Source organism: Muscardinus avellanarius (assembly GCF_963383645.1).
Source record: "Muscardinus avellanarius genome assembly, chromosome: 12".
NCBI classification, from domain to species: Eukaryota; Metazoa; Chordata; class Mammalia; order Rodentia; family Gliridae; genus Muscardinus; species Muscardinus avellanarius.
The window spans coordinates 71,347,093-71,360,146 of NC_137798.1; the positions used below are offsets into that span (position 1 = coordinate 71,347,093).

The window sequence follows — 13,054 nt, forward strand, 5'->3', positions numbered from 1 at the left end:
CTGTACTTCAGGTTGGAGAAACCCGTCCTTCTGGTTCTCTAAGCAGACCGAAGCGGTCCGCCTAAACGCAGAGGTCGCGTCGGGGATGCTCAAGGCCCCAAGCCCGGGGAAAGCTGAGGCGCCGCGGCGCTGCCCCGCGCCCGCCCTGCAGGGCGCGCGTCCCGGGACGGCTCCGCCGGCGAGCGGCCCGGCCGGCGAGGCGGGGCTCCGCGCGGCCCTCGGCTCTCGGCTCGGCGGCCCGGCGCTCTCGGGGCTCGCCGCGGGCGGCTCGGCGGGGGATTGCTTCTGTCTGGCCGCGCGGCGCGCCCCCGCCCGGCCTCCCCGCGCCGCCCGCGCCCCGCCCGCCGCTCGCGGGGTAGCTCCGCCCGCCGCCGCCGCCGCCGCCGCCGCCGCCGCCCGCGCCCTGGGCCCGCGGCGCCGCGCTGCTCCGCCCCCCGCGGCCGGCCCGCCCCCGGCCCGCGCCCCCGCGCCTCGCTCCCGCGCGCTCCCGGCCGCGCGCTCCGGGCTCCGGCTGCTCCCGGCTCCTGTCAGTGCGGTGACTGCGCTGGGAAACATGGCGACCGAGGGGATGATCCTCACGAACCACGACCATCAGATCCGAGTCGGAGTGCTCACAGGTAACGGCGGAGCCGGCGCCGGCGCTCGCGCGGGGGAGGCCGCCGAGCCGGGGCTGCGTGCTCGGCCCGGCCCGCGGTGCGGCGGCGCTGCGGGCGGCACGCGGCCGGCGCGGGCGGCGGGATCCCGAGCGAGCGGGGGGAATCCCTTCTCCTCCCCGCCCCCGCCCGGCCCGGCCTCGCCGCGCGTCCGCCGCCGCCCGGCCAGGACGGGCTGCGCCTGCGGACGCCAGCCGGCCCGGGCCCCGGGGTGCGGAGCCGCCTCCGGGCCGGCCCCGCCCTCTGCAGCCCCCGGCCCGCCCGGGCGGGGGTCCCCGGGCTGGGCGCCCGCCGTCCCGGGTCGCGCTTCCCTCCCTCGCGGAAGTCGCGGGTGCCCCGCATGCCCGATTCCGCGGCGTGGTGTTCGGGCAGCATCCCTCGGCTGGGCGCTGGGCAGTTGCTGCAGGGCACGACTTCCACGAGGAACCGCGGAGCCCATGTGCCGGGGCTTCTGCTGTGGCTCCGTGGTTGGCAGGGTTTCTGTGTAATCGAGTGGCGAGGCGGGGGTTAAGGAACTATATTTGGAAGCTGAGGGCTTAGTTTGGAGTGAAGGAAATTCAAGACTCAGTGTTGTGATTTCGGGAAAAGAAGCAATGTAGTCGGGAATCCTAGTCTCTCCCCCACTTCTTTTCAATTTTTTTTCCCCCCCTGTCAAATTCTGACAGGTTGAGACGGTGTTCGTGAAGGGACTAAATTGAATGAGACTTGTTTTTATTATTAGCTGGAAGAAAACCTCTTACGACCGTGGGGGAAGATACTGAATGTAATACGGTTGGGTTTTATGAAATTAGGAGATCCACTGCTCCCTTCCCTCTCTTAAAAACGGATTTGTCTATCTTTGGCATCTTTTCAGACATAATAGCGATTTACTGAAATTTCCAAATCGAAAGCCCCTGGGATAAACTAGTCTAAACCAGTTGTAGGGATGGAAATCCCTGGAATCAAAAGATGCGCTGCTCTGTTTTGGTGCTGAAACTGTTTCCTTGTGTGAAGATTCAGTTGTATCTCAGAATTCTTAGAGTTGATGATTTTCAAAGAATTTAATCATGGGAAGTAAAAGTGTATATTCTCTATCAAACCCTCAATTGCACTTTAAATTCTAGTCATGCTTTGAAAATTAAGAAAGTGAAGCTTAATAGGAACCAAAATAATCAGCTATCCGTGGAAATGAAAAGGCAGAGTTAGGTGTTTAAAAAGTGAACTAGAGATTTTATTTTAAAAGCTCACAACTCCCCTCAAATAAGTTATTGCTTAAGATTTCCCTAATGTATTTAGTAAATCATCTTTACCTTGGTAAAATGACAGAGTATATAAGTTTTGTACAGAGCACTTTATAAGATACAGCCCTTATTTGGTATAAGTACAATTCAATAGGTTTAACGAAGCTAAGCAAACAATTGAAGAAACACTGTATACAATTGTACAGTAATTGTCTAAATGTGTTACCTATGCATTTGAGGACCAAATGTAAAAGAAATTCCATATCCAGATGGATTAACAGAAAATATGATTATCTAAAGTGAGGATTTAGTACATTTACCCAGATATAGAAGAAACTGGCATTTTTAAGGGGAGTTGAAAGTCACTGGCAACCTTATAAATAAATATGTAGTTGAGAATGAGGCTCTTGAGCAGAATAAAAATGCAATGAGAAGGCCTTGAAAAGCCAGGTGGAAGAGGTAGGTGGCATAATGTCAAGGTGAGAAGATAACTTTGGCAGTGTAATTAAAGTCAGTTTGGAGAGGCTTTCTCATGAGAATGAGGTACAGTAGTCCAGGGGGAACCTCTAGGGCCAGGAATAAGAATGCAACTGAAAGAATGTAAAGGAAGTTGTAAGATTTAGAAGAAATGATAGCAGAGGGCAAGAGAATTTGCTAATAAAGTGAGTTTTTAAAGTCAATTCTGAGGCTCTTCTTAAAAAGTTACTGACATAAATACAGTACTATTATAATAGAACCTAAGAGTATGGAGAAGAATCAGCACTAGCTGTCTGTCTGCAAATTATTACAGACAGCTTAATTTCTGTGGTCTTGACATTCCATGTGATTTTTTTTGAGAAAACTAAAAAAATGAAGTTGTGTTTTGTTATTTTGTGTATTTTAGAACTTTAGGTATTACAATTTAACTTTGTAAAATTATTCTTTGCTGGATGTGATGGTGCATGCTGAAATCTCAGTACTTGGGAAGCTGAGACAGGAGGATTATGGGTTTGCAGCCAGTCTCAGCTACTTAGTGAGGCTCACCATACCTTAGTGAGACCCTGTTTCAAAATAAAGAATAAAAACTAGGTCTGGGGATGTAGCTCAGGTAGAATGCCCCTGAGTTTAATCCCCCCCAAAAAGTATATATACACATGTATATGGGTGTGTGTGTGTGTGTGTGTGTGTGTGTGTGTGTGTATTATATATTCTTTACTGAACTTAAGTATGATTTCATACTATAGAAAATTAAGTTAAGGGCTAGGCACCATAGTTCAGTGGTTGATCATTTGCCTAGCATGTGGGAGGCCTTGTGTTTAATCACAGTAGATTGGGATAGAGGAGAGAAAAGAAAATTGAGTTAAGAGGCCACACTTAAAAGTGTGTTTTTTACAAGTTGTTGTCTTTGGTTTTTAAACAGAGCATGTTTTGCGATAGTATTTTTATATATCTTAGCAAAATCTATTTAATTAAATTAATTAATATTTGTTTATATTTTGCAGTACTAGGGATTGAACCCAAGGGCATTCTACCTTTGAGCTACACTCCCAAACACCCCCATTTTTATTCTTTTTATTTGAGGTGGTACTGGGGTTCCTGGAAACCCTTCTACTTCTGGGCTATGCTCCCAGACCTATTTTATACTTTTTAATTTAGAAACAGGGTCTCTTAAACCAGTGCGGCGGGCTTCGAACCTGTGCTATTCTCCTGTCTCTGCCTCTCAAGTGCAGGGATTACAAGCGTGGGCCAACACACCAGGTTTATTCCTTATTTTGAAACAAGGTCTCACTATGTTGCAGAGGGCCTCACTAAGTAGCTAAGGCTTGCCACAAACCTGCAGTCTTCCAATCTCAGCTTCCCAAATACTGGGATTACAAGTGTACACCGCCATACCCGGCTAAATCTATTTTATACAGTGGAGAGTATGTTCTGTCAACAAATACATTTTAAAGTATGTTGATAACATTTTAGTGAATTTGTATTGTCATTTCTAAATTTTAATTTACTATGACAGTTTTGATTACTTGCTCAAAGATAATTTTTGTCCTTTGAAACTTTTTATCTGCTGGATGTCTTTGTTATCTTCATTGATGTTATGAATTCATCAAAATAGTACACAATCTATTGAAAATACCACATGAATTAATCATTAGAATTTTGAAAGGTAGCAGAAAGGGAAATACTTAGTAAAGGTGTTTCTTTTTTTCTTTTTGCTTGACTGTTTTGAATCATTTAGGACTTTACTTTTTTTTTTATTGTGATGCTGGGGATTGAACCCAGGGATTTTTTTTTTTTTTTTTTGTGGTACTGGGGTTCCTGGAAGCCCTTCTACCTCTGGGATACTCTTCCAGATCTATTTTTACATTTTATTTGGAAACAGGGTCTCTTAAGCCAGCGCACACGGCTGGCTTCGAACAGCGCGATCCTCCTGTCTCTGCCTCCCAAGCGCGGGGATTACAAGCGTGTGCCACCACGCCTGGCGAACCCAGGGATGTTAAACCTCTGAGCTACATCCTCAGCTCTATTTTAGTTTTTATTTTGAAAGTTTCTCCTAGGTCACTGAGCCTGGTTTCTCAACAGTCTTACTAAGTTGCTGAGGCTGATTTTGTACCTTTGATCCTCCTGTCACAGCCTCCCAGGTACTGTGATCACAGTATGCACCATCATACAAAGTTAGTTATACAAATTTTTAACCAGAAAAATGAGAGCATGTGTACATATGAAAATAGGTTGTACATGGAATCATTTTATATTGAAAAGTATTGTCCATCTCTAGGAATAGTTTCTTTATTAATAGCTATCTTAATGAAGATTTGCCAGAAATGAAGGTTATATGGTGTTTGGTGATCTAAGCTCTAGTTTTTAATATTTGTTTCTAATATTCTCAACTTCTATTACTCTTTATAACAGAAACTAAAGATAATTTGATAATGAATAATGGGAACCAGATAAATATCTGCTGCTATAAAACTAGAGACAAGATTTAGGGCAGATGTAGAATTGTTTTTAACAGCTTTAGTAGTAATTATACTTAGTCTTAACAATTACATAGCACACTCAATATATTTTGAATGTGTCACTTTTCACCTACTTTTTCTATTTTGAAAGAAGTTGTCAGGGCAGCACATTAGTTCCACTACCTTAAAAGGATTACAGAAAATTTACTAGGAAAATAATGAAAAAAATACATAGGAGAATTAGATTATGTTTCATTGGTTGTTTAATATCATATTAGCTAACCATGAACAGTGTTTGGTACCAAGGTCTTTAACTAAAGATGATAATCCATCACCTAAATTTTCACTAAAAATGGCACGGTGAGAAAAAGATGCAAATTTTTAGGATAAAACCTAAAATCATATGCTGCTCTAGATTTTTATTACACTAAGCTATAGATTTGAAATCAGTAAAAGATACTGAAATAAATATAAGACTGTTAGTAGAGATAAAATGTTAATTATAAACTAGAACAAAAAATATTGCAGATATGTGTAGAGTGTTTCATTCATGAGTAGTCATTCAGAATATTCAAAATCCAGTTCTATGCCTAGGACTATGCCAAGGAGATGCTACTCTTAGAACTCTGAAATTGTTTAAGCATTTGTTTTATTTCATGCCTCAAATTTATCCTTGTATGTTGTGTGCCAGTATTTCTTTCTTCCTTTCCTTTCCTTTTTTTTTTTTTCCATGATGGGGATGGAACCTAGGGTCTTGCATGTACTAGGCAAGCAGGCTGCTCTCCAGTCCCAGTATTATTTTCTGAAATGCCTACTTATTGATAAGGATATATAAATATATCTTTGTTTTGAGACTAAATGTTGTCATTAAGTAGGCTAATCACTGTTGCAATGAAATCCTACCAGATAGAATTGTATGTTCTGGCAGATTTACCTTTTTTTTTTTTTTTTTGGTGGTACTAGGCATGGAACCCTTCTACCTCCGGGCTACACTCCCAGACCCATTTTATATTTTTTATTTGGAAACAGGGTCTCTTAAGCCAGCAAGGCTGGCTTCAGGCTGGCTTCGAACCTGTGTGATCCTCCTGTCTCCGCCTCCCAAGCGCTGGGATTATACGCCTGCACTACCACGCCTGGCTAGATTTACCTTTTTAAAAAGGTGTTTGTTTTGGTACTGAGGACTGTACCCAGGGATTCTCTACCACTGAGCTACATTCCCAGCCATATTTTATTTTTATTTTGAAATAGGGCTAACACTAAGTTACCGCCTACTGGCATTGAACCTGTGATCCTTCTGTCTCAGCCTCCCCAGTACTGGGATTAGTGCACCTGGCTGAATATGTTTATCATATCGACCTGTATGACTATTTATAAAATAAGCCTATTTCTCAAATTAGATTATTCTTTCATAAACTTTTGGTTGGAGTGAGCGTATTAGAGAATTAAATGTTTATTCAGAATAAGAAAATGTTAAAATTAATTTCTAATCAGTATACTTAATATTGTTGTAATTAGCCAGACTTCATAAACTGTTGAGTTGCAATATAGTAAGAGCTTTAACTATATTAAAAACACATATGAGTTGAGTGCTTGTTATCTCAGCATTTGGGAGGCTGAGACCAGAGGATCTCGGTTTGCATACAGCCTCACCTACTTAGTGAAGCCCTCTGCAACTTAGTGAGACCTTGTTTAAAAATAAGGAATAAAAAACAGGGGGAGGGGTGGAGTGTAGCTTGGAGGTAGAATGTCCCTGGGTTCCACCCCCAGTACACCCCCCCCCCACACACACACAAAACAAACGGCATATGACTATTTGACTTTAAACTGAGTATGTAGGGGAGAATCAACAGTATGCTATTGGGGAGTAAGTGATGAATAAGAGTCTATTTTTACTCTTACTGGTGATAGATTTCTGGATAATTTGAGCAGAGTACTTTTCTGAAAGTCAGTAAAATAGATAAGATCTCTACTTTGCTTCTGTAAATAGGACTGAACAATGAAGTATATTTGGAATTTGAGATGTTAAAAAAAGAAATCCTGAAAAAGAAAGTTAATGCAACCACAACGGATTTCTTTCTTCACATCCTGGTAGAGAAGAAAAAGCTAAAGAAGAAAACATCACTTGCCCTGTATAAAAGTAATTGGAACTATAGTATCAATAGCATGTAATTCTGTAATTTACTAAAGCAAATTTTTGAGTGATTTCTCAAAAAGTAAATGTCTAATGAAGTATTACCAAGTAGAAATTCTATCTAAGTTGTTTAATGGATTCTTAAGGTAACTTGTATTTAATCAGTTAATTTTTTAGTAGAACTTCTTGAAAGTTTTATAACTAAACAATTCCAATAACTTGCGCATTAGCTTTGCCAATATTTATGCATTTTGAATGAATAAGATTAAATCTACTGTGCTTTAAAAAAATCTTAATTTGAAAAGTATGGGAGCAAAGAAGTAAGATGTGAAAAAGTGTTAACATGATTTGTGCCTTCTTATTTTTTTATATGGTACTGGAGATTGAAACAAGAGTCATTCTATCTGAATTACATACCTAGCCCTTTTATATTTTTATTTTGAAACGGGGTCTTACCATGTTGTTGAGAATCTTCCTACACTGCTAACACTTTTATTAAACCTGCACTCCTCCTATCTCAGCCTCCTTAAGTATTGGGATTACAAGACTGTGCCACCATGCCCGGCCATTCTGTACTTCTTAAGTTGGGGTACATGACACTGCATCAAGGGAAATATATATACATATACATATACATATACATATACATATACATATATATATATATATACATATATATATGTATAATTTTCAGGCAAAATCAATTCTTTCTTTCTTTCTTTCTTTCTGGCAGTAGGGGTGGAATCAGGGGCCTCATACCTCTAGGCTGTACCCCTAGACCTATTTTTATATATATTTTTGAAACAAGGTCTCACTAAGTTGCTGATAGCCTCATTAAGCTGTTGTGGCTGGCTTTTTTTTTTTTAAATATATTTTTATTGGTGTGTTGTAGTCAAACATCACAATGGAATACAAGACTTGTTAGGATATCCAAGTACACATCATCCAATCAACTTTTATCCAATCCCCATCCCACTCCCTCCCCCTCCCTTAATCCCATGCTTCATTTAGTGTTTAACATTGATATATTTATTTACGTACATCATGTGCTTTAAAGAGATTCCATCTTCCTCCATCCCATCCCCTCTGATTGGTCACCTTAATTGCTCCTCCATAGGGCCCCTTCTTCCATTAGATTCCTTCCTATTACCCATTTCTTCCTAGTTTTGCATATTAGGGAGAGCATCCGATTTTTTTAATTTTCTGTGATATTTCTTTGTGTATGCCACTTTGCAAGTTCCATTCGCACTCTTGAAGACCCCAGCACTGGCCTGGATACCTGGTAGACTCTGCTCCCGGCCTCCCTGGCTCCACTACCGGTCTTGTCTCATGGCAGCCTCCAATCCCAGCCTCAGGGGCCTCAGTAGTGGCCTTGTCTTTAGGCTAGCTCCTGTCTCCGCCTCGCTGACTCCAGCTATAGCCTCACCAAATGGCAGGTGCTGATCCCTGCCTTGCTGATCCCTGCACCGGACTCCCCCATCGGCAGGCTCCGATCCCAGCCTCCAAGGCCCTGGCACCGGCCTTGCCTCACGGCAGACTCTGATCCCAGCCTCACTGGCCCCGGCCCCAACCTCACCTCTCGGCAGGCTCTGATCTCTGCCTCTGAGGCCCCAGCAATGGTCCTGCCTCATGGCAGGCTCTGATCCCGGCCTTACTGGCCCTGACACCGGCCTCACCCCCGTGCAGGCTCCAATCTCTGCCTCCTAGGCCCCAGCAACAGTCCGGCTTCACGGCAGGCTCTGCTCCTGGCCTCACTGGCCCTGACACTGGCCTCACCCCTTGGCAGGCTCCGATCCCAGCCTTGGAGACTGCAGCACCGGCCTTGCCTCATGGTAGGTCCTGATCCTGGCCTCGCTGGCCCCAGCACCTGCCTTCACGGTAGGCTTCGATCCCAGCCTCGTTGGTCCCAACGCCGGCCTCACCCCTTGGCAGGCTCTGATTCCTGCCTCAGAGGCACCAGCACTGGCCTTGCCTCACAGCAGGCCCCGATCCCAGCCTCACTGGCCCCAAGAGTGGCCTCACCCCTCTGCAGGCTACGATCCCAGCCTCAGAGGCCCCAGCACTGGCCTTGCCTCATGGCAGGCTCCAATCCCGGCCTTGCTGACCCCGGCACCAGCTTTGCCTCACAGCAGGCTCTAATCCAGCCTCGCTCCAATCTCAAGGGATACTCTTAAGGCTTAGATTCTGAACTGTGGGAAAAAACATAGTACTTTTTTGAATTATCAGTTTTACTTAAGAGTATGTGGTGACATATACCTGTAATCCTAGTACTTGGCAGGCTAAAACAGAAGGATAGCAGATTCCAGGCCAGGGTATGGTAATTTAGTGACCCTGGTGAATTTTTTTTTTTTTTTTTTTTTTTTTTTTTTTTTTTTGTGATACTGGGAATGGAACTCAGGGGCATTGTACCTCCTATCTACACGCCCAGCCTTATTTTTTAGTCTTTTCATTTCTGAAACAGGGTCTCACTGAGTTGCAAAGGGCCTTACTTACTAAGTAGCTGAGGCTATCCGCGATCCTCCAGTCTCTGGAGGCCTTCTGAATGTGTGTGCTACCATGTCCGGCCTAGTGACCCTGTTTAAAAATATAAATTAAAAAGGGATACCCCCCCCTCCCCGGCGTGTATTTCAGTCCCCAGTTCCCTCCCCATGCAAGAGTATGCCATTTAAATCACCTTAGAGCCAGGCATGGTGTCCCATGCTTGTAATCCCCGCGCTTGGGAGGTTGAGACAGGAAGGATTGCACAGGTTCGAAGCCAGCCTCAGCTACTTAGTGAGGCTCTCAGCAACTTAGTGAGACCCTGTTTCCAAATAAAATATAAAATAGGTCTGGGAGTATAGTCTGGAGGTAGAAAGCCTCTGGGTTCTACCCTCAGTACACCCCCCCCCCCAACAAAATTCACCCTAAAGTAACAAGTAAATTAGACACTGTCAAATTCACATGAACTTTTAAAATAAAATTCGAAACTTTAAAGAAATTTTAAGTTAATTCATGATATAACTCTAGACTTTATTGTTCTTTTTCTGTTTTTGGTACTTTTGAGAAAAAATTTAAAGAGCATTGGGTCATAGAACATTAGAAGACCCATATTTTAATGAAAGTCTGGTTAAATTTTATAACCTTGAGCATATTACCTGTTTCTTTTAGCTTTTCTCACCACTAAAATGAAGGAATCATTCTTTAAGATTATTACAGACTCTCATGATAATATGTTTATACCCTTTAGCATATGAGTCTTAGTTAACTTTTTTCTTTGTAATGGGAATGATTGTGGGGGAAGGGTAGACTATTAAAATGTAGTGATTATGAAATGGAGAAATGATTTTTTATTGGATTATGTTCTACAATTAATAATCAAAGAAGAAAATTTAGATTGCTTAAAAATGTACTTTTATTGGTACATGGTAACCATATATCATGTTGAGGCTTCCTGTGATAGAGACAAACATGTATGTAGCACTTGGTGCATTTCCTTTAGGATTCTACTCAGCTTCTCCTTCCTCCTTGTTCATAATATTGAAATTGGTATTCTTAGCATCTTAGAATTTTTTGAACTGTTTCCATCATCAGGTCTTCCCATCTCTTTCTTACCTTTTTCCCCAAATCCCTTTCTATTATTCTAGTACCTCTCCTCAATTCTCTGAATTCTTTTTTTTTTTTTCCTAATATCTTCTAAGTCTTCCCTATCTCCTCCCTACCTCTCTCCACAAATCATCTTCTGTTATTCTACTGGTATCTCTTCTTTCTCTGAAGTCCTTTTTTCTCCCCCAATTACACTCTACCTTCCACTTATGAAATAAAACATATGAGTTTTCACTTTTTGAGACTGGCTAATCTCACTTAGCATAATATTCTCTAATTCCATCTATTTTTCTGCAAATGACATAATTTTATACTTTATGGTTGCCTGAGTAAAAATGCATTGTGTGTATATACCACAGTTTCATAATACCCGCATCTGTTGACTGATACCTAAGCCGGTTCCATAGTTTGGCTTGTGTGAATTGTGTTGCTATAAACATGAATATGCATGTTTCACTATAATATTCTTACTTCAATTCCTTTGTAAATATACCCAGGGGTGGTATAGCTGGTCATATAATATTTCTATTTCCAGACTTCCGAGGAACCTCTACACTAACCTCCATAGGTATTGTATTATTTTACAATCAGGTATAAGGCTCCTATTTCCCCACATCCTCACAAGCATTTATTATTTCTTGTAATCTTGTTGATTGCCATTTTAACTGGGGTTAGATGGAATCTCAAGGTAGCTTTGGTTTGCATTTCCCAGATTGCTAATGATGTTTAACATTTTTTTCATATAGTTATTGTACAATTTCTTCCATTGAGACGTGTCTTTTAGGTTCAATTGACCAATTTTTAATTGGATTATTTTGTTTTTTAGTGTTAATATTTTGTGTGTGGTATGGGAGTGGAACCCAGGGGTATTTGACCCCCCTCTGCCCTATTTTTTATTTATTTTATTTTTTTTTATTTTTTTGCGGGTCTAGGGATGAAACCCAGGGGCATTCAACCTCCGAGCTATACCCCCTGCCCTGTTTATTTCTTTATTTTGAAATACGGTCTTGCTAAGTTACGGAAGGCCTCACTAAGTAGTTGAGGCTATCCAAGAACCATGATTCTCCTGTCTCAGCCTCCCGAATGCTGGGATTACAAGCGTGCAGCACCACGCCCATCTTATTCTTTATGTTTTGAAACAGGGTCTCACTAAGTTGTGGAAGTTCTCACTAAGTAGCTGAGGCTGTTAATGAACCGTGATCCTCCAGTCTCTCAGCCTCCCTATTGCTGGGATTACAAGTGTGCACCACCACACCCAGCTTGTGTTTTAGTGTTAAGTTTTTAAAGTTCTTTGTATAATTTAGATATTAGTCCTCTATCAGAGGAGTAGTGGGCAAAGATTTTCTTCCATTCTGCAGATTCTTTCTTTAGACTCTTGATTGTTTCCTTTGCTGCACAGCAGCTTTTTAGTTTGATTCAATCCTACTTATTGGTTCTCCTTTTTATTTTCTGAGCTGGGGTGGTTTTTTGAGGAAGTCTATGAGTGACTATTTGTTCTATAATTATAAACCAAAAAAGAAAATGTGGATTCTTTTAATTTAGAGATTTTCATGGCATTAATTTTCTGTCTATTAATTTCAGTCTCACACTTAGTTTCAGACTCAAGCCTCATTTCCTCAGTAAAATCTTCCTAGGAATTATTCTCTTCACTGATGTTTTTCTTGTTTCCTACAGTGTTTATAAATATTGCCTGCACTCTGTAATCATGTACATTTGGGAGGTTGCATGGTATGTTTTTTAAAAAAAAGAACTTTAGCTGGGAATGATGGTGCACTTCTGTAATCCCAGTACTTGGGAGGCTAAGACAGGAGGATTACAAGTTTGAGACCAAACTCAACAAGTTAGTGAGACCCTGCTTCAAAATAAAAAATAAAAATAGGGCTGGAGGTATAGCTCAGAGGCAGACCACTTCTTGTTTCAATCCTCAGTACCACAAAACAAACAAAAACAACATTTAGAATCAGGTAGACTTGGATGCCAGACCCTAATTTGCCCTTTGTTTGGGGGTATCATTTTTCTCTCAATATTAGTTTATATTTCCAAAATAAATATAGCAATATCTACTTCACAAAGTTTTAAGAACTGAGATAATGTATATGAAAATGACTAGCATATATGTCTAATTCAGAGTAGAAATTCAATAATCTTTAGTTCCTTTTCTCTTTATGTTATATTGGAGCAATTTGCTGGCAGTTGCATGTATACACATCTTATTCAAAGTAGATATTAAAGTTGTTGAAACTAGTGATTGTGTTCTGTGTTTTTTTTGTGTGTGCTCTGTTGTCATACCACCTAGTAATGAAATAATTGTATAGAAAGTATTTAATCTAAAAAATTGGGTTGTATGAAATTTATATAGTTTTCTAAGAAAGCAACTAATCAGTAATATTTAATTAAATTAGAACTTGGCTGTTAATATAAAAATGACAGTTCAGTATGGACTGGAGTGGATGGTGTTGGGTATTTTTTAAAAACTATATATTTATGGTAACAGGGCAGTATTAATAATACTGTATTTTGAAGTGTTTTATG

The 13,054-nt window shown here is 41.6% G+C and overlaps 1 protein-coding gene across 9 annotated transcripts in view; it reads left to right on the forward strand.

Annotated features, from left to right (window-relative positions):
- Positions 1-553: 553 nt before the first annotated feature.
- The window catches only part of GPHN (gephyrin), a gene marked incomplete at both ends in the record, with an annotated part of 546,660 nt that continues 534,159 nt past the window's right edge, over positions 554-13,054 (forward strand). For all 9 annotated transcript variants that reach the window (XM_080706865.1, XM_080706872.1, XM_080706867.1 and 6 more), the window contains one exon: positions 554-617. In XM_080706865.1, coding sequence (XP_080562991.1) covers positions 554-617 — 64 coding nt within the window. The remainder of the gene's footprint in view (positions 618-13,054) is intronic.